This window comes from Chinchilla lanigera, unplaced genomic scaffold (genome assembly GCF_000276665.1).
Source record: "Chinchilla lanigera isolate Chin_1 unplaced genomic scaffold, ChiLan1.0 scaffold00044, whole genome shotgun sequence".
Taxonomy (NCBI): domain Eukaryota; kingdom Metazoa; phylum Chordata; class Mammalia; order Rodentia; family Chinchillidae; genus Chinchilla; species Chinchilla lanigera.
The window spans coordinates 14559491-14582102 of record NW_004955445.1 but is presented as its reverse complement, the minus strand read 5'-3'; the positions used below and the strand labels follow the sequence as shown (position 1 = coordinate 14582102).

The following is a 22612-nucleotide window of genomic DNA, read 5'->3' as shown; positions in this document are numbered from 1 at the left end:
TAAATAAATAAATAAATAAATAAATAAATAAGATAGAAAAGGCTGGGGATGTTGCTTAGGGCAAACAGTATAGATTCAACTCCCAGGACAGGAAAAAACAAAAAAAAAAGATAAAAACTTGTTACTGAGTGGAAAATGTTGCTATGGTTTGGATCTTAAATGGCCCCCAAAGGCTCATATGTTAGAGACTTGTTCCCCAGAATGACGCTATTGAGAAGTGGGGGGAAATTTTTGGAGGCGGAACCTAGTGGAAGAAAGTGAGGTCATTAGGGATGTGCTCTTGTAAGGGACACTGGGACCCTGGTATGCGCTCTCTCTCTCTCTCTCTCTTCCCCTCCCCCCTTTCTCTCCCCTTCCACACCACATGAGGTGAGCAGTTTTGCTCCATGCCACGTTCTCTATTATACCATGCTGCTTCACCTTCATCACAGGCCCAAAGTGCGTGGGCCAAGTAACCATGGACTGAAACCTCTGAAGCTATGAGCCCAGGAAAATATTTTCTTCTTTCAGTTTTTTCTCTCGGATAGTTTGTCACAGTGATAGAAAGCTAACACAGTATCAAAGCCCACTTCACAGCAGCAAAAGGCAGCTGCGACAAAGCTTTGACATCTTCTACCAGCGTACAAGGTCTTCCAAGAAAGAGCTGAGCTTTCACTGCAGTATGATAGATAAGAAAAATATTCTTGCCTCTTGACACAATCCAGGTATACCCAAAATATTATGTACACAACAGCCAGGTGATCTTTTAAGAATATAAATCTGATTCCTTCATTTCTCTGCTTTAAACCCTCCTAGGGTTTTCCTTTCTTCTCAGGATAAAATGAAAACTTCAGGAGCCCTCATACCCTGCCCCTGCCCATTCACTCCTCCACATGAGCTCATTGCTGTCCTCTGTGCTCATGAAGCTCTGGTAACTCTGGCTTCCTATTTTCAAACATATTGAAGTTATTGCCATTCTAGGGCTTTTCAATTAGCTGGTTTTCTTCAGGTGTCATCACTGCTTTAGCCTTGAAGAAAAGGAAAGGTTTAAATACAAAGCACCTCCATAATGAGGTATAACCTTTGCTTCTGTGGGTTTGACAAGGATGTATTTATTCCTCTTTTCTTATCCAATTGGAGCCTAGAACTGTCTGACACCTCATGAAAAGGGAACTCCAGGCCAAAGACAGAATGTGACTTAGTCAAAGCCATTCACATTGGGGAGAGGTGGCAATTGTCCAATGATAAATCCAGAGGCTGTGAATTGGATTCACAGGCAAGCAAATATATTGCATGCATGTGCTGGGTGTAAAATATTTACACAGTTCCAGTAATGAAACTCCCCTTCCCTCCTCTTCTTTATTTTTTATTTCTTTTCTTTGCTTTTGACTTTGCCAAGTACAAGACTGTACATAAGAGGGCATAGACAGTTTTAGATGTCTCTTCCATTTGTAATTTATAGATTTCTCTCTTGAAATTACAACTAGAACCTAATTTTAAAAATCAAATTGGTTTCATCTAATTAAGTTTGGAAATTGCCTCATAAACACATATTTTGTTATAAATGCTTTTAAAAGTAAAGTCTCCTCCTTATAATCTGCAGCAAGACTGGTTTGAGCTCAGCTTGGAGACAATTTACCATCTCTCTGCTTGGGAGAAAATATTCTTCTGTCTATTGGTAAAAGCTTTCTACAGGAGTCCTCTTCAATATTTAATGCCCATACAAATCACCCGGGAATTTTGTTAAAAATGAAAGTTCTGATTTGGGAAGACTGGGTGAGGTGTGGGATGCTGCATTTCTAACCACGCCAGTGCAATGCAGACTTATATCCAGGGATGCAGCACCTGAATTCAGGAGACAGGCATTTGCATCCTGCCTGGGTGACGTTTTCACTTCACATTTCTGCCCCCAACCTCCTCAATCTTTATGTGATGATAACAGCTAAAATTTACAATGTTACTTCTAAATGCCAAACACTGAGCTAAACAGAAGGTTAATGTGATCCTCACAGCAACCCTACAATGTTAGTGTTATTATTATCCTCATCTTCCAGATGAAGAGCTGAAGGTTTCAAGAGGTTGCTTGAAGTACTAAAAGTCACACAGCAGGTAATTTTCAGAGCTGGGACTCAGACTTAGTCTGCCTGATCTCAAAACGTCAACATTTTTAGTTTCTTGGGTCTCACATTATGCACATGATCACAGTCATGTCTATGCACAAAATCTAATAGTGAAGTCCACAAACTCATTGCTTTCTTCAGAGCATGCCCAAGCATTCTGGTGCACTCCCAAAAGGATTGGCTCAAACTCTCACCAAAAAAAGCCAGCTGCAATTTTCTGGCTCTCGTTCCCTGTACTCACAGCCAAAGGAGCAGCCAAGAAGCTACTTCAAGATTTTACCATAGCTGTCTCCAGTAGAGTCCCTCAAGGAAATGCCTACATCCCTGGCAACAAGATTTGAAAATGCACAAAGCACTAGGCTGGTGTCCCTTCAGTTGTTTCCCACCTTGGTACCCAGAGCTCCAGAAAGGGTCCCACATACTGATGCTTCCAGTTCAAGAGCTATTGCTCAAACAGAGCGTCTAACCTGCAGTTGGGTTTGCATTTTTCTCTTTCCATCTATTTCTTTTTTCTTATCATGGAATAGTAGCATGGTGTGGCTAGTCCAGTCCAAGGCATGAGAGAAGCATCTTACTCTCAAGGAAGAAGTCTTTGCAGACAGATGACCCAGATGACCCCACCTACTCCATGGCCCAGCCCAGTGCTTTCCACATGTGGGTATCCAAAGGACTAAATTATCATTTTTCCAAGGCAAAATGAAAACAAAGGCAATTGGCATGATTGTTCATGAGGCTAAAATTACTTAATTTGAAAGGTTGCATTTTATTCTGAAATTATATCCTTCCTATATTTTTTGGAATTGGATCTTTTATGAAATGTTAATAAAAATTGAAAGGTCCCCTAAATCTTGGAAATGTTGCTGAGTGATAGATTCCAAAATCATTGTACTGGTGGCGCTAAGATTCTTCCATAACATTACTATCACTCCTGAAGTCATGGGTCCTTTCCTTCTGCCAGACAACCAGCAACTTACTATATACAACAAATCTCTTATGGGTGTGTGTATCCATGTGATTGTAGTCTTGACTTTACAGACAATATCATGTAGCTTTGGAATGAGTGGATTTTGATTCAGTTAAATTTTCAGGCCCACGCTTTCCTGCAAGGCCTTGACCACATCCTATGTGTACCTCCTGGTATAACAAACCAGGAAGCGAGCTTCTTCTTGCGGGCCAGGAGGGCCCACAAATGATGGGAACAGATTTGTCTTTCCCTCCTTTATCAAGTACTCTGTAGTTTCTAAACTGAAGATATTACATAGCTTTTCTGAGAGCTGTTAGATTCAGGGAGATGGACTGGATAATATCCTGCTTCAGAGAGCACTAGGGACCATCTATGTCTCCGTCAAGCTTATGGGTTCACCACACTGATCCTGAATCTTTGTCTTTCATCAAATTCTCCTTGATATTCCTCCCAAGCCCACTCCCTACAGATGGATGTTTCTGTGTGAGCCTGGTGGGTAAAGTCTCTCTGTGGACCTGTAGCACATGTTTCATCCTGGAAAAACTTGTGCCTTTTCCTTCTCCAGACTTGCCAGAGTGACCTTGAAGCTGTGACTCTCATCTTCATTCTACAGATGAGGAAACATGCAGGGAGAAAGGAGAATCCTGCCAAAGGTAATGTGAGACCACGGTAGAGCTACTAGGATCCTGGACTGTATCTTTCCAGCATCAGTACCCATACCCTTTCATTTGCTTTGGTCTGTTTTATCCAGTATTGCAATCTCATGGTGTGTTAGAACACAGTGAGTGTGAAGAAAGCCAGTCTTCTCTGCATCTAGTACTTAAATTCTTGCTATTCACTGTTTTTGAAGATTTTTCATTCTGGTTTGCAATGGATTTCTATACAGCTTTAATTTTACAAGTTTTTAGGAAGCATATTGTGTTGGTTTAGTGAGTATATTTCTATCTGAGTAGACTCTCTTCTATCTCAATGTAAAGCTAAAGCATGGTGCAGGATTTGGACACTATTTCTTGGCTAATAACACAATATGCTTAGGGCACATAGAAATTTAGAGCTCAAGAATCCTGTAACCCTGAGGTAGAGAATAATGTTGGGATTCTTTTCCAAGCCCAAGGACTGATGCAGGTACAGTGAACACCATCGGAGTATTGAGGTTCCATGTGAGTATTATGGTTTTCCAGATGAATTTCAATTATTGTTTACCAGATCTGGGTCTCTCTTCTACAGGAGACAATTTAATTCCTTTGCCTAAAGGACCAATTTGTCACACAATCACTTCAATGCTTACTGTGTATTCAGACTTGTATGTCTTGGAGGCTATCAAGATAGTTCAGGTGTGTGCTCTGGTATGTTCTTCCCAGTGTATTGTCAGAAAATGTAGGGGATGGCAACTCTTAGCATATCATTTTAAGATACAATAATTCCAGTCTTAATGCAAGCCTTAAAATGTGTCTTGAGAAACATCCCGGAGGGGTTGTAAAACATTAACTTTGCAGTCCTGGCTTAGCCCTGGAATGTTTCTCTAAAGACAAAGAACACCCAGGCCCAGATAACCACTTGTAGCCCTGCCTGGGTTGTTTCATCCCTTCCCTGGCCCTAGATAAACACTGTAACTATAAAGAAAGTGTATGGTTACCTAAAGGGGGACATATAAAACACAGTACAGAAAGTATACATCATCGTGGTTGGGCTCATGACCAAAGCCTGACCTGGTCACGTGGCACAAGGAAAACAACATGTGGCCAGGGCTACAACATTCCAATCTGTTACCATGGAAACCAAAAATATATAAGGTGGGACAAAGGCAGGCCCCACTCACCCACTTCCCTGACTTGCAAGTCAGGATGAGAGGTGACTGGTCTAAACTAAAACTCTGTCTGTTCTCATAGAGTTTTTTGGTCTCTTGCAGAATACAGCCCGAATTTTGCCATAACAAAAACTTTTGGCAAGTTGTATCTCCCTCATCTTTATATCCTCAGTGGAATAGTATGTGCCTACTTAACTCCCCAGAGAATTGAATGTAGCTGAGCCATTTGAAGCAGCCCAAGGGATTTCCTTACCTCATAAAGTGTGATAACACCGTTGGTTTCATTGGGAGGCTTCCACTGGATGTAGATCTTCTCTTCAAAAGGTCCCCCTTGGATGGATTCAAGAGGAACAGCTCCTGGAACTACAGAAAGGAAAAGTGTGAACTTGATATTATCATCCATGTCACTTCTCTAGTCCCATTGGTCTAGAATATAAGTTTGCACAATTTCTCTAAAGAATCAGATGTAAACATTTTAGGATTTATGAGCCATGCTGTCTCTGTTGCAACTATTCAACTCTGCCTTTTTAGCACAAAATTTACTACAAAAATACATAAATGAGTGGGGTATCTCTGTCCTCAAAAAATATTCCTAAATATATGCAATGTGCCAGATTCAACTGTAGGCCATAATTGGTTGGCTCCTCTTTAGGCCCCAGTCTTGCTACCAAATGGGAATGTGGGCTTAGGATTTAGAACTGGTGTTTGAGAAATGCAGGTTGGGCTTCACCATCATGTTTCCGATTCTTATTTTTCTAACAATGCCAAGTTCTCTCCAACTGTAGTTTCCTAATTTCTGAGTCCTCCAGGAACCCTGTGCCTTGAAATTTCAATGTATTTAGAAGCCTGTCTTGCTTGAAGAAGGCAGCTACCTTATCTTGCCGCTGAGTCTCCAATACTGGCATGGTATTGGATGAATGACTTACGCCAGCATTTTGCCCTAATGAGCACAACTACTCCTGGTGCTGCTGCTCTAACGGGCCATCTTCCTATCACCCTCTTCCTGCCGGGTTCCACCATCCTTATAACAGACTGGAAGGTGCTAAACCAGAAGCTAAATGATTCTCCACACTTTCAGTTATACACCTCTAGGGAATCATGAATTCATGTAAATCGGTACCAGATCTATTTATATTTCAGTACTATAAAAGCAGGTACTTTTATTAAGCACTTACTCTTTGATCAGAATTTTACATACATTATTTCACTTAAGCCACAAAAGAGTTCTGCCCAGTATGTATTATCTCCTTTGTGGTGATAAGGGAACTGAGACTGAGAGAATTAAATAACTTGTTCAAGGTCAGATGGCTCTTAAATTGCAAAGAGGGAACTGAACACCTGTCTAGGAGCTTCAAAGCATATACTCTTAATCATTATGCTATGCTTCTCTATATAAAGCCTTGGCCATATGTTGCAATCAGTTCCCCATTGTTAAATTAAAATACATTTAGCTCTTTTTTTTCATTATAGGTACAATACACACAATTTGGAGAATATTAAGGATATTAAAAAGAGGAAAAACAAAATCATTCATAATACCCACAGGCAAAGGTATTTTTGTTGCAGCATTTTTATCCATACATAAATTTTTTATTCATAAAAAATATAAAAGATGTCTATGCATATGTATTTTTAATTCTTTAAAAATGTAAACTCTACTGTATATATTGTGCTGTGACCTTCTTTCATCACTGAACAAGTCATAGTCTTAAAAATGTTTAAGCATTCTTTGGGACCATGTATTATAATAGCTGCTAGAGAAGGATGCCCCCATTATACTCATAGTCATCAATCCTTTATTAGTGGACACAAAGCTGGTTTGAATGCTTCATGATTATCGGGAACACTGGAAGGAGAATTCTTATAAATATTTTCATGCAAATGTAATGATGTCTTGAATATAAATCCATGGAAATTAATTTACTAGGCCATATGAGACACACTATTTTATTTTTAAGATTTTTGACATGTAATACCAGATTGCCTTCTAGAAAGCTGGTACAAATCTGGACTCTCCAACAAAAGAATATGCTTAGTTCTGATCTCTGCCAACACTATTTAAAAAATTAAGTGCATGTGTGTATCGTTTTTAGCCTACTGGAGAGCACAGACTTTTTTTTCAGTTTAATTAGCCATTTGCATTGATTCTTTTAGGAAGATGCTCTCTCCACCCTGTGCTCATTTTCCCGTATGGCTCTGTATTTTTGCTCATCTTTGTCTTATGGGCTTGTAATTATAATCTTTCTGTAAGGACTTCAGTTTTCTTTGTGAATAGTTTACAAATTGTTTCTTCTGGCTTTTGTTTCAAAATCATTTATGTAGGTAAGTGCTTTTAATTCATTAAAACTTTTATTGTAGGTCTTCCTTTTCTTACTCTTCCTCACTGCAAATACTTTCTGAGCATTTAATATGTTCGAAGGATTATGGTGAACATTATAGATGCACCAATAACAAGAGAGATGTGCTCACATTTTTGATAAAGCTTATGCTCTGGGGAAGAAAGATTAAATAGTTATAGCTGCAATTAATTTATTAAAGTTGCTATCATAAATCTGAGATGAAGGCATATAGTAGTAATAGAATATCAAGCAGAGAAAATCCAGCTGGCAAGTCAGGATATCGAGGAGCAAATAAGTTAGAGCTGATGGATAAGTAGCTGTTACAGAGCAAAAGCAGGAAGCATTGGAGTGTGGGTGGTGGCTTTTTGAGGTCAAGGGTAGAAAGGGTAGAAAGAGGAAAATCAGTTGGGAAGTTGCTAGAGTCATTTTTTGGAGAAAAGGTGGTCTAGGGAGAGGGAGAGTAAAAGAGAAATGGACTGTGTAGGAGATTTTAGTCACATTAAAACAATGGGACTTGATGGTGATGAGTAAAGACAAAGGAGGAGCGGTATGGGTCGTGGATCAGCCCAGCCATTTGCTTCGTACAACTGGAGGATCAGATTATTGTTCATAAAGGGCAGACCATATTTGGAGAGGACGATAGTGAGCTCAGTTTTTGTCCTATTTTACTTGAGGTATATGTAGAACATTCTTGTGGGGTGGGTGAAAAAAGTTGAACATAAAAGTGGGTCCCAAGGCTTGGAAATTGAAACCATGGTAAGAGAATAGATAGTACAAGAGGAATACAGAGCAGAGAGGGAAAGACAGGTCTCAGCTCAGAGGAATTCCAGTCTTAACAATAAGGAGGAAAATAAGTGCAGAAACTTGGAGTTGGTATTCAGGGAGTGCAGAAACTGGGAGTTGGTATTCAGTTGGTATTCAGGCATTGGTATTACCTTTTCCTGGCAACAGGAAAAGGAGGAAGACGAGCTGTACATGGAAGACAGGAAAGAGGTTTGTTGAAAGACTGGTCAAGAGTGAAAGATATGGCTGCACAGTCAAGTAAGAGGTAGGCTTATTTTTGTCCACTACCCAGTGTCCTCAAGGCTATTTGTGACTCAGGCAAGAGTAATTTTAGAAATTACTCTGTTATCACACGCCATCCTGGAAGAGGCTGGAAAGAGAATGGAAGATAAGGTGAGACAAGTCAGAAACGTGGGCTATGAGGAGGAAGAAAATGCAAGAATAGCAGGCATGATGCTTGGAACCAAAGCAGTGCTCACTCCCGAAGATGAACTGAGACTCAGAGAATTAATACAGAGGGGCAGTGGGAGGTCAGGGCATGATTAAAGCAACCAGAAAAAATCCACACTAGGAGGAAGAGGTAGAAGGGTGAGAAAGGGAAGTGCTAACTGATATTGGCAGGGCCCTTTTAAAAAGGTAAGAATTGGAATGGTTGGAATCAAGGTCCCCTTCCTTCTATGACAGATGGGAGAGAATGGAAATGGGCAGATGCTTTGGAGGTAGGGGTTCAGGTTTCCCAAATGGCTCTATTTTCTTAAGAAGTGAGGATGAAGCCATCTAGTAGTATAGTGTGGGGTGTAGGACAAATGACATCAATAACTTGGAAAGAATTAAGAAGCTTTAATCATTTAAAAGTGGAAAGCGACCTGAACGGAGAGATGCACATTGTACTTATTTCTCATGCGGTCCATCTGATGGAGGTGGGGGTCGTCTGTCTGAAGGAAGTAGAGAAGAATCTATCCGATGGAGGTTATGATGGTGAATCTCAAAACTATGAGCATTCCCTTACCTGATCTTTCCAGTTCAGAGCAAGTTCTCTTCCTCTTTCCAGATCAGATGAATGGACAATATAGATGGAGAATCATTTTATTACTTATTTTACAACATTCCCGTGCTTTCTTTTTACACCTAACACAGTGCTCCATCTGAAATTTATTTCACATATTGTACACAGTAGAATATACTTCTCACAATTTTCTTAGGACAATTAATTGACCAATCAGAATAGTCCCCAGTGATTTCAAAGCCATCTTATCACATGTCAAGTTATTTTATTCCTGGCAATATGTTGTGTGGCTTTCATTGAGCCGCAGCTTTGCTGTGACAATCTCTATTGTATGGAGATGACATGTTTTAATACTTAATACAACAAGGCCTTCTCTTTCATTATTCTTCTTTCGAAAGTCTTCTGGGATTTGACTACTCATTTATTTTTCCAGAACTTCAGAATAATTTAACAAAATCTCAAAACTATGCCATCTGAATTTTTACTGCAGTTGCATTTTTCCTTTCTTTGGGGGCCAAAGAATGTCTTTGTATAACCATGAATGGTTCTACTCAGTAATATTGCATTAATCTTCATTTATTAATGCTTCTTTTTTCCCTGGGTTAAAAATATGGAGAGTTTTTGTTGTTTCTTACAAATTGCATTTCTAGGATTTTATTGCTTTGCTTCCATTGTTTTTGCATTATATTAAAAAGTTTCTCCTATAATGTGGTGCATGATATTAAAAAGTATATGTCATTATGTAGAGATTTAAAGAATAATTATGAAGGGAACATGCATAGGCCCACTATCTGCTCTAAGAAATAAGACCTTTGTGGCATTGAAGCATCATTATTTAGTCCTTCTTCCCCTATTACTGTAGTTTACATCTAAATGTTCCTCCAAAGCCTCATGTGCTCATAGGTGGGGCTTTGGGTTAGATGATCAGATCACGGGAGTGTGATACACATCAGTGGAGTAGTCCACTGATGGGTTTATATTTTATTGTGATTTGGGAGGTGAAACCTGGTCCAAAAAGATGGTGTTGGCCTTAAAGGATCTATCTCTCTCTCTCCTTCTTTGATCTCTTTCTCTGTTTCTTGCCATGCCATGAGCAACCCTTCTCTGCCATGCTACTCTGTCACGCTGCCCTGCCTTGGAGCCGTCAAGGATGGACCAAAACCTCTACAAACCATGAGCCATAATAAACCTTTCCTCCTTTAACTTCTGGGTGTTTGGTATTGTTTTTCAGTGATAAAAAAGTGACTAAAATACTCATCAACAAAAAATCAGGTACTACACTGAATTTTATGTTATTCACTCTCTTTGTCTTTAACTGTAGGTACAAGTATACACATCTATCCCAAGAGAATATATGGTTTAGCTTTTCTTGATTTTCTTTATATACACATAGGTTTTCTTGATACATGCATAGACTGTATTTTATTACAAGATTCACATTTGCCATTTAACTTCATTTTTTGAGATTCATCTGTATTTATGTATATACTTGTATTTCAATCACCTGTAGTCCATGAAAATCATCTTTTGTATTTATTTCACCATTCTACTATAGATGTAGTATAGACAGCTCAAGTCAGGTAAAAATATTAGAGGCAGTCAGACAGGGGTAGGCCCTCCAGGGAGTCAGTATAGAAGATGAAAATATATTACAACACATGAAAACACAATGGCTAACAGCACATCTGTTGAAGGCCAGGCCTCAAGATAAAGACAAAATGACTAGGCCTACATGCTTCCCCATGGGATAAGCAATATATTATAATTGATATCACCTGGTCCAATAAAATCAAGATAGACATCCATTACCCAAGTGTGTGACAAAGACCTCCTGATCCATCCTTTCCTAAAAAAGTCTTTGTTCTTTCCATATATATTTGCTATGTGACCTGCTTTCCCATTGGATCAGTATTACCTAAGTGGCTATACTTGTAATCTTATTGGTTGATCACAGTTTTGACCCATGTTACACCCAGCTGGTGATTTTGTATCCACCTCATGATTTTGCTCTATAAAACTTCCTCTGTGAAATAGGGTCTACAACAACCCACTACCAGGTTCCCTTCTGTCTCTCAGGAGCTATCTCTTTCAATAAATATTGCCTACTCTTAACCTCCATTGTTCCTTAAAAATTCATTCTTTGATTTTGGGGACTACAAACAAGGCATACATGACATCCAGTATGCTGGGAGTTACATTATTCCCCTTACATGAGATGGACATGAGTGTTGTTACCTTTGAAGAGGACTCATATGAATTTTCTGTGCATGTGATTGAACACATAAAATTTTCCTAAGGTGTACTCAGGAATAGGACAATTAGATTGAGTGCATATCTGTTTTAGCTTTACTGAGGTCTTCGTTTTCCAAAGTGCAAGTTGGAGTTTAGACTCCCTCAAGAAACATTCTGAAAGTTTCTACTTTCTTACATACTGACAAACACTTTGAATTATTAAGTTTTAAATTTCTAAACCATCTGGTAAATGGAAAATGATATGCCATAGAGAGTTTCTATGCTTTTCACTATTTACTAAAGAGGTTGAGCATCTTTAATATTTGTTAGATGTTGCCTTTTTTATTAATATGCAGAAGTCCTTCATAAATTCTCAATACTGATTTTTTATGGATTATATAATTAATCCATAAAATTTATTCTTTATTATTTTAATTTCAGTTTGCATCTTTCCTTTATCTTTGGATATACATCCATTCTTAATTTTTTTTTTTACTAAAGCCTTTATTAATTTGTTAGACTCCTTCACCTTTTATATGAGAGAGAGACAAACTTAGTAGCAGATATCATTGCTGTCCTACCCACATCCTATTGAATAATGCTTAACACAAAACATTTTATTGCTCTTTTACCAGAAAGCTGTGGAAGTAACCTTGGTCTCTACAGAGGGCAAGCAAGAAATGCCAGTTAATTCTCCCAAAATATCTTTCAAGCAATGAAAGACAGAAAGTTGATGGATGAATATCTCAGATTCCTCCACAGTTGGTTGAACAATACTGAGACTATTCTGCTAGTACTCCTCAGCCTAGATCAAATACTGAGAACATGATGATGATGATGATGATGATGATGATGATGATGATAAGGAGAAAGCGGAGAAAGAGGGAGGGGGGAAAGGGGAAGCAGGAGGAAGATTTCAAAACCATTGGAAAAACCAAAATATTACTTGGACAGTGAAACTGAAAAGTAAAAAATGTCTAAATATCAATAAAAATGCAGGGTATTCATTTTAAAATACTCTATTTTTGTACTTGTTCTGGTTTGGAAAGAGTCAGTCAGTCATGGTCTCTGGACCACACTTAAATGTCACTGTTCTAAAACCTGGCCATTCATGTGGTGATTCGGTAACCCCTCTCTCCCTCGCTTACTTCTATCTGCTCTCCTTCTCCCTGGGTAGCGTGATCTCGCAAACTTTTTCCAATGAGTACTTCATCTCAAATCTGATTCTGAGTAAACCTAAACAAAACAATTTTATTTAAGAAACACTTTCTCTATCACAGGGTTACAAGGATATTTTCTTAAATTCTCATCAAAAGTTTTTAAATTATGCATTTAATAAAATAACCTCAACCCATATGCAACTGTGTTTTTATGCTTAAAGTACAGATCCAATTTGAATTCTTTCTCCCTACACTCAATTCCATTTATTGAAAAAAAGAAAAAAAAAACCAACAAATTAGTCAGTTGATCTGTCATGCAACCTTTACCTTCTTTTGTATTTCCTCATATATGTGAATCCTAATTCTAGGATCTATTTTGCTTAACAGTTCTAGTAGACCAACCCTGTGTCAATATTACACCTTCTTTTTTTTTTTTTTTTTTTTTTTTGGTTTTTCTCCGGTACCGGGAACCGAACTCACGACCTTGCACTTGCCAGACAGGCGCTTCTGCCGCTGAGCTAAATCCCCAGCACTACACCTTCTTAATTAACAATGATTTACAAAATTTGATGTTTGTAATTTTGAATTTCATGTTCAGAACTGTTACAGCCTTTTAAAATTTTCCCCTTATATATACGTTGTTAAGCCAGCTTGCAAATTGGTGAAAAATGTTTTGTATCGGGATTGCATAAATTATACATCAATTGGAAATGATTTATGTCCTTCATATTATTGGGTCTTTATAATACTGAGTTTTCCCATCTATAAACTGATAGGTTCCTGCTCAGGAATGAATTATTATGGTAGTGGTGGTCTTAACATGGCTGAAGCCCAAAATAACAGTTTAGCTTCCCCATGACCACCCTCCTCGCTTTTCTGCTCCTCTCAGCCCGGAGTACAGCTTCCTCCTGCCCTTCCTGTGCGCTTGAAGAAACGCCCAATCAGCTTCTGACATGTCACTAAGCCCGCCCCTTAAGGTCTGCCCCTAGCCAGAGTGTTTATAAACCCCAGCTCCCTTACCTAGACTCAGAGGACTCTAATATCACAGGCTGCCCTTTCCTCTCCATATCCGAAGTAAAGGTGTTCTTTCTTTTCTTTGGTTCTTTTCTGCACCAGAAACCTAACATAAACATGGTATAGAACTTATTTGGGCCTTCTTCAGTGTCTTTTGCACATTCTGAAGAATTTGTTCAATGTACAGCATGGCTAAATACTTTATATTTGAATTGCATTTGTAAATTGTAAATTTAAATTGGAACACCACGCCCTTTTTAGGTGAGAACAAATGCAGTGAGCTTCTTAATGTTGACATTTTCGCAAACATGTTAATATCAATTCCAATAATTTACATAAAGGCTTCTTTGGAAAATAAGTACAAAAATAATCAAAGAATCTATAGTTAACAATACTTTTATCCTTTCCAGTTTTTAAACTCTATTTTATTTCCTTGCCACCAACACAATATTAATGGAAATAATGACAGGCATCTCTGTTTTTCCTATTTTAAAGATAATGATGCTATTATTTTATCCTTGGGTATGGTGCTTATAGATTTTCTGTAGTTATCTTTTATCAGGTTAAAAAGGTTCATTTTATTCCTGGTATAGGAGGATATTTTGTTTTTTAAACATGCTGAGTTTTAACTGAATCTATTGTAGTAATGATACTTTTTTTCTCCTCTCTCAGTATGTTGATGTAACAAATTACATAAATGGATTTACTAAAGTTGAACCACTATTGATTTTTTGAAATAAACTGATTATTTTTTCCTATTTGCACAGTCTTAGATTGTTCACTAATGTTTTGCTTGGGATATTTGTATCTGATTTCTTTTTTGAATTAAAATCTTGTCTGGTTTTAAAATCAAGATTATAGTCATGGCATAAGTTAAGAAGAGGAAAGTTCCTTTTTTTCTCTCTATGGGAAAGTCTGTATGTAAGACTGGACTACAAACTCCTTCTAACTGGACTTCTAAAACCACATTGGACTGATATTTTCTATGATGGAAAAATTTAAACTATTGATTCAATTTCTGTGTTTGTTGTAGAATTATATATGACTGTTTCACTTGTCAGGTTTTTAAATTTATATTTGCTGGAAATGTTTACATATCATCTAATTTTTAAATACACTGGTATAAAATTATATATAGTATTTTTTTGTCTCTTTTACCCTTTTCATTGTGAAATAAATTTTATACAAGTGCCTAAACAAGTAAACATCTCATTAATTTAGTAGTAGCTAGCTTCATACTATGACCTTACTATTCTTTATAGTTTTTACTCTTTAAACATGCGTCTAGTAAATAGTTCTGAACTCTTTTACAAAGATCAATGCAGGAATATTAATGCCATTAGTTTGTTAATTCCTCTTCTATAAATGAATGCACTTTCCCTCTGTCCGGTAACATTTCTTTGGGCAATCTTTTAAAAAATGGTATATGGTAGTATGGTCTTTGGGTCATTCTGCTAGGGACACAAATCTTATTTTAAGTAGAATATTTCCACCTCACATGGAAAAGGAAGAAATTAGATATACTTATGGATTATTGGCCAGATAAGGGTTTGTTTGTCTTGTTGGAGAGTGACATAAAGAGTAGTTAAGAAGGGAAAATAATCAAATAACAGGGAGATTCTCTGCAGAGAGTGGGTTCTATAGATGCTTTAGGGGATAGCCTATGGTTACCAGGAAGGCTGCCTATTCCTTTAACAAGAGTCTCTTCCCAGTGACAGCTTCTTTTTAAAGCCCTTTCCTTCCATAGTTTACCATATACTCTGGGCGCAAGCTTCAGTGAGAGTTCTCCTCCTCTGCACTGCGGACTGGCATTTGAAGTTGCCCACACATTGAGCTCTCTGTCTTCAGCTCTGCAGTTCCATGGCTGCCCTGCCCTAGCCTCCATCAGTGAGAGCTGAGTGTTTAATGTAGTTAAACTCAGAAGTCTCTTCACTTGTGCCCAGGGAGGGCTCCTTTTCCATGCAGTCCCAGCTGGGTCATCATCTTCCCACTTAGGTCTGCCTCCCCCATACCACCTTGCATTAGTCCCTTCAGGCATAGGCGTGTGGTGTTCTTTTAGGTTTCCAGGGCCACTTTAAAGGTGTTCTGTATGTTTCTTTGGGAAGGCAGTTTAACAAAGATGATCAGGTGAGCATCTTCAGTTACAGCTCTTCTTTTCATCACCTGGACCTATAAGACAGTATTGTACAGTGACTCAGGGCATGGGGTGAAGCTGGACCTTCGGGGTTTTTGTTCCCTTCTCACTTGCCATATAACCTAGACCTCACTTTCTCTAGTTTAAAAGGGGGATAATGTCTGCCTCGTAAGTTTCATGGGGCTCCTGTATGTTAACATACAGAAAGTGTGTAGCAAGGTATACAGTAAATAATCTATTTGTTTCTCCCCTACACACTCCATTCCCCTAATGTTTTCTGACAATTCTCTAGCATAGGCTGGAGATCACTAATTTGAATTTTTGCAGAACCAATTAGGATCCTTACTACTTCTAATGGTGTCCTTACCTCAGTCTGTTCTCTCTGAATGGTGTTATACTGCTAACCACAGAAGCCATACCTTATTGTAGCTTATTGAGGATGTTTACTGAGTTTTCTACAATCTTCTGATCTCTATGGTAAATAATCATAAATTCCACATTGTCTCCAAGGACTCAGGATTCGTTGATTCTATAGCATATTTATGTGTGCATATTATCTTCCTGGCACTGCTCTAAGTGCTTGGAATGTAGCAATAAACAAAATAGAAAAATCCTGTACCATAGAGTACATTTTAGTGGGAGAAGGCAGATAATAAAGGATACAGTGAAATGTGCGGTATGTAAGATGATAAATGTTAAAGACATACATGATGCAGGGAAGAAACAGTGTTGTGTGAGACGCTATCAGTTTTTAATGAATTGGTCTGGGAAAAGCTCCCTGAAGGTGAAATTGGAATGAAGACCCAAAGGAGGTGAAGGAGTCAGCTTTGTGTGTTTGGCAGAAGGTCATTCTAGTCAGAGGAAATAGCAGATGCAAAGGCCCTGAGGCAGGAACACAATGGGTATATTTGAGAAGAACAATGATTAGATTCATAGGGTGAGGCAGAAATAGAAAGAGATGAGGTCAAAGGCAAACAGAAATGAGGATTCTGATCACCTGGAGGCCTTGTGAGCCATGTACAGTCTTGGAGTTTTAATCTCAGTAGCATGAGAAACTACTGGAGCATTCAGAGCAGAAAGCTTACATGATTTATTTCATGGTTCAACAAGATCATTCTGGCTGCAGTGTTGAGAAAAGAGGGCAAAGGCCAGGGGTGAAGCTGAGAGACCTTCCGGGAGACTGCTGTAATAGTTCACCTTGGATGTCAAGTGGCTGGGACTAAAGCCAGCAGTAGAGCCTCTGAACAGCTAGGCAAGTTCCTCGGCATCTTTGTGCCTCTGTACTGAGGGTGATCCAAGAGGATGCAGAGGGTGACCAAAGCTGCTCTTTGCACAAGCAAAAGGCACCCATCACAGGTACTTCAATGTGAATGGTTTACCTTGGGGTTGTGCAATTCAGAGCTTCAGGGCTAACATAAGTGAGGAGTCAAAGTTTTTGGCTTGAGCCATTAATAATACAGAGTTGCCATTCACTGAGATGAAGAAGACAATGCAGACAGTAGGCTTGCTGGTGGCTGAGGGATACTTAGTGGCCCAGTTTTGGATGTGTTTAATTCCAGATGCCAATGAGCAATCTAGATGGAGAGGTTGGGGCTGGGGATTTAGCTCAGCGGCAAAGGGCCTGCCTGGCAAGCGCAAGGACGTGAGTTCGGTTCCCCTTTACTGGAGAAAAACCAAAAAAAAATAGATGGAGAGGTTGAACAGTTGGATGAATGACTCCGGAGGGCTGGGCAGAAGTCTGGTGCAGAGAGAGCAACTGGAGAAATTATTAGCATATGGATGTATCTTGAAGCCAAGAGATTGAAGGAAATAATTAGAAAAGTGAATGCGGATTCAGAGTCAGCAAATTATGGCCTTCAGGCAAATCCAACCAGCTGCTTGTTTTTTGTAAATAATATTATATTGGAACACTGCCACACCCATTCATTTATGTACTGCTTCTGGTTGTTTTTCTGCTACAATAGCAGTGAAGTGGCTGCCACAGAAATTGCCTGGTCTATAAAGTTTGTATTTGAAGACCTGGCCAACCTTTAGTATAGAGCTGAGGGCAAAGGGTCCCAAGAATTGAGACAATGAGGTTGAGATGTTTACAGGAACCAGGAAAAGACCAAGGAAGGGGAGTCACTGAGAGGTCAGGAAGTCTAGAAATGAATGATATCCAGGAAGCCAAGTGGCAAAAAAAGTGTTTTAAGGAGGATTTAATAACCTATGTGCCACATACTACCTAGAAAACAGTGGATAGTGCGGCTGTGGTGGAAAAAGTGGGGCTGGGTGGGTTTTTTTTTTTTTTTGGCCTCTTTAAAAATGACAGAAATGCAGCTTGGATGTGAGGTGATACACATCAACTACAGAGGGAAACTTTGATACAGGGTAACAGGGTAGACGGCAGTTAGTTGCTAGAATAATGACCTTGAGCAGAGAAAAGAAAATAGGATATGGTGCATTCGGTGGAGAAGTTGGTTTTATTTAGAAAACAAGTGGTTTATCCCTGGACATAGAAGGGAATGTCCAATACAGGGACAAGATGTAGGTAATAAGGGAATATGTTCAAATGGCTTTAATTTTTTTCAGTAATACAGGCAACAAGGTCACCAAGTGAGTATGAGCACACGGTGGAGACTCCAAAAGGAGATTTATTCTATGGAAGAGTAGAAGATACCCAACCAAGGCAGCACAGGGTCACTGAGAAACTTTAAAGATCTACCCCATGGGTCCCCTGGCTCCAGTGATAGTGGCCAAAGTGGTGGTGGGCAGTCAGCCACAGAAAGGGAGACCCAGAACATGCAGAGCATCAGGTGGAACCAGGGTTGTGAGCATGTGGAAATGAGAGTGAAGCTGAGATGTTGAAGGAGTATAAAAAGGAGTAACTGGAATGTTTGGCCAAGGAATTTAAGCTGGGTAGAGAAAGGAGTGAGGCCGGTAAGTAAGTAGCAGGTCCTACTGGAGTTGAGTTTTTGGGGCCTCAGCCTTGGGGAAGTGAATTGAAAGGAGCAAAGATGTGATCAAAGTGAGATGTTTATAACTCTGATTACAGAGAAGCTAAAGGTTATTTAAAAATGGTTCCTGGCTCATGGCAAACAAATTTTGCATAGAATCTTGGTTTGGCTCTTCCTCCCTAACCACTTCAAATGAAGCACTAGCTATTATGTCTGATGTTGGCCACACGCTATTTAAATACAGCTCCTGGTGGAGAGGGCTGAGTGTTTTACATGTAGATTCCCGTGTGGCACACCTTCAAGAGGATGCTGGTTTTATCACTCCCATTTCACAGGTGAGGACACTCATGTGCACAAGTAAGTTAACCAGAGTGGTCTAAAAAGGAAAGAATAAAGCCTAGATACAGCTCAGATCCTTTTGTGGCTCAGTATTCTCTGAGTCACTACATTCTTCCATCATCTGGTAGATACAAGACTGCAGAGGCTGAGACAGCATCAATCAGCAACTTAGGACATCTCAGCCCCAGGTCAAGGGTATCCCCACCCGCCCCATCGCCACTCCAAAGGACCAGATATCCTTTTCAACGCAGTAAATTGACTTTCCTTTGACTAAACTGTGTCTGTCTGTCTGTTTTTCTGTCTCTCTCTCCTCTCTCTCATTGTGAAAAGACTTTGGGGTAAAATTCCTTTTTCTTATCTTCTAATCCTGTGCCTCTTCTCCATTCTTTTTTTTCCTTTATAATTCTTTAATGAACTCACATTTTTACTTTCCACAATTTCATTTCTTCTGTCTAACAGCATGGGACTTTTCATCCTTTTGACAGAGTTCTACAACAAAGGTTAATTACTTCATAATTTCATTCTCTTGAAAAAAAAAAGCACACTAAAATTGCTAATTTTAACTGTGCTTCTTGTCAGTAGGTTCATGTAAATTCACTGTAATTAAACCAGATGTTTTCTTGTGCCTTAAAGTCAGGTGGTAATTTAAGGGAAATTTTCATTTCAACATAAAGGAGGACAGAGTGTGATCAAAGGAAGTTTTCTCTCCTCCTCTCCCCTCCCCTCACCCCCTCTCCTCTCCTGTCCTCTCTTTTCTTCCTCTCCCTTGCTCCCTCTTCTTTTCTCTTCCTTTCTTTTCCTCTCCTTTTCATTTCCATATCTGAAAAATGGGGTTCATGTTGGTGAACCTGGAGGATAGTTATGAGATGAAGCAAGAAAACATTTATAAAAGCAGCACCTCACACAAGGTCAACAGGAATTTCACACATTATTTTTCTTATCTAGGTTATTCTTGGTTTTTGCCTTTCCATTTCAGGTATCATATTTGTTGCTTGGTTGATTCATCATAAAGAGGCTTGAAATTAACCTAAGAAAAATAAAAACACTTTGAGAGTATTTCAAGGAACACTCAGGTATGTGTGTCTTGTGAAAGAAGGGAGATTGAAATAATTTCAATCTACTCATTTTCTATTCTTTCTCTTTTTTTTTTTTTGCCGGTACCGGGAATCGAACTCATGACCTTGCGCTTGCCAGGCAGGCGGTGCGCCAGTGAGCTAAATCCCCAATCCCTCGTTTTCTATTCTTATTGAGGGGATTATTCGGAAGTGGAACGAGATGATAATGGTCACCTTTACCAAACCAGTACTATGCAGGTTTCAATACAGGAGAAAGCAGCTCACACATCTCCAGCTCACTAAAGGGTGTGCACACACAGGACACTCTGGTCTCATGCAAGAAGCACGGACTTCAATGTCAGATATCCAATCATTAATTCTTTCATTCTACAAAGAGATAAGGGATGTGTATGCTGGGCCAGCACTGTACTTGGTGCTGAAGCACAGAAAGCAGTAAATAAAACAAAGTTTCTATCCTCATGAATCTTGCATTTCTTTTAGGGGCTACATAATAAATCTTTTTTAAATGCATGATATGCTGTGGAGAAAAATACACCATAAAAAGCATTAGTGAAGTTTGGATCAGATATAGGACTGTATATTAATTGATCATAGATAAGATTTAAGGATCTATTAATTCCTCTTCTGCACATCTATAGCAATATAATCTGTATCATAGTGTTTTATGATTGACTGTAAGAATGTAGAATACCAGCAAGCTGCCTTGTTCATAGTAGACATATGAAAAATAATCATATTCCTCCTTTTCCCTTATATCTTGAGATTATCTTTATAATCATCTATAATGTGCTGAACTCTAGTGAAATTATGGCCTTAGGACTTATGAAGTTACATATCACATTTTATTCTTCTACCATACAACTTCAGATGACACTGCTTACTGCCTTATTACTGTCTTCATGCTTTTCCTGTTACTTTCCTTTTTTTCAGGTTTTACCTGCCACATCTTAGTACTGTAGATGTACCTACCCCTCACCACATGCAGCCTCCTTCCTGCTCTTTGTAGCCTGAGAAATCAAATGATAGTCTTATTACAAATGTACATAAAATAAAGGCACTCATTCCAGAAATATGTCAGTCTTCCCTACAATTAAAGCAATGAGCTCTAACTGAATTTACCATACTGAAAGAAATAACATGTGTGTTATATGATTAAACATATTATATATGAATTATATTAGTATATTATATACTAATTATTTATTACAACCATTATATTTTATGTTACTAAAAATTATATAGCAGGTTAAATTTCCTTGTTGTACAAAAGTGAAAATAATACTGCTTACTCTTTCATATTTGGCATTGATATTAAATAAATCTTTCCTGCTGGTGAAAATGGAAAATTATACAACTTTTAAGAAGGAGTATCTAACTATTACCTTTACCCTATTATTCTAGCAATCCCAATTTTAAGAATTTATCATGAAGATTCAGAATCACAAATACAAAACAACATATTATCCCAGCTATTTGCTATAGCATTGCAATAGTAAATAATTGAAACAATCTAACTGTCCACTGGACACTTAGGTATATCTATCCACACAACAAATAAATATCACCAAACTATCAAAAGAATGAAGAAGTTTTGTACAAACTGATATGGAATGACTTTCAGAATACACTAAGTGAACAAAAACACAAGCACCAAAGTATATCTATTACTCCAGCTTTTAAAGAAATAATAAGAAAGAAAATATTTACATTTTGGAAACTCAGCTATAGAAAAGATAAACCAGAAATGGATAAAAATGGGTACTTGGCAAGTGTGCATTAGAATAGGGCAAGCCATTCAAGAATGGTGGCAATATTCCTCACAGTGCCCCTTGTTATGAAGTTTTGACTTTGGAAAGAGGCAACTGATTTGGATATTAAGAACTATAACATTTTAAAAATGAAGGAAGAGGAAAGGTAAATCTCAAAATGCAAGCCAATGAGCCTAACTGGGTACTAAAATGATGTTATAACAATTCAGAGGGAAAAGAAAGTGAACTTCTGAACACAGTATTATCACTCTATATCCTCAGTGGGACATAGCCCTAGGACATAAAAGTTAAAATCTTTAACCTAACTCAGTAGATTTATCATTTGTTGGTGAGACTGCTATTGTGAGTTTGAAACTATTTTATGTATAATGTAGGGTAAAACAAATGGATTTTGAGAGTTCTCACTGTGGGAGAAGGGAGATAAATGTGTAGAATGTTCAGAAAGATCCTGAGGTATTGGATTTGAATCAGGATGAGCTCCTGACTTAAAACAAATAATTATATTTCTCAGCTCTTTTTGTTTGGAAAAGCTGGAAGCAAAATTGCTCTACCAAACACACCTAAAACAAATATCTTCAAGCCAAAAGATCACGCTCCACTGCAAGCAACCAAAAGTCCTTAGGTAGGTGATTGACTTCAGATCAGGGGTAGGGACACTGCAAGGGTAGTCTAGAACATTGTGTTCTAGAAGCAAGGGAAGCTAATGACAAAATGTGAAAAGAACCTAAGAGACAGCTAAAAGGAACTTCCACTAGCCATAATTGAGACAGTTGAGCATCAAAAAGAATGATAGGGTGGATTAGTACAGTGAGTTATAAATCTATGAATTAATAGGCATTCTAAACACAGGGAGGAAATGAGGAGAAAGTACCTTTTCTATAAAGAAGAAAGCTAAATAAAAGGGAAGAGGGAATCATAGATTTTTAAATCACCCTTTGGTAAGCACAAATATAA

At 38.4% G+C, this 22612-nt stretch overlaps 1 protein-coding gene across 2 annotated transcripts in view; it reads right to left on the bottom strand.

Annotated features, from left to right (window-relative positions):
• Nucleotides 1–22612, bottom strand: part of Ptprt (protein tyrosine phosphatase, receptor type, T) — a 775250-nt gene that overhangs the window by 378898 nt on the left and 373740 nt on the right. For both annotated transcript variants that reach the window (XM_013518366.1, XM_005392501.2), the window contains exon 8: nt 5124–5233. In XM_013518366.1, coding sequence (XP_013373820.1) covers nt 5124–5233 — 110 coding nt within the window. The remainder of the gene's footprint in view (nt 1–5123; nt 5234–22612) is intronic.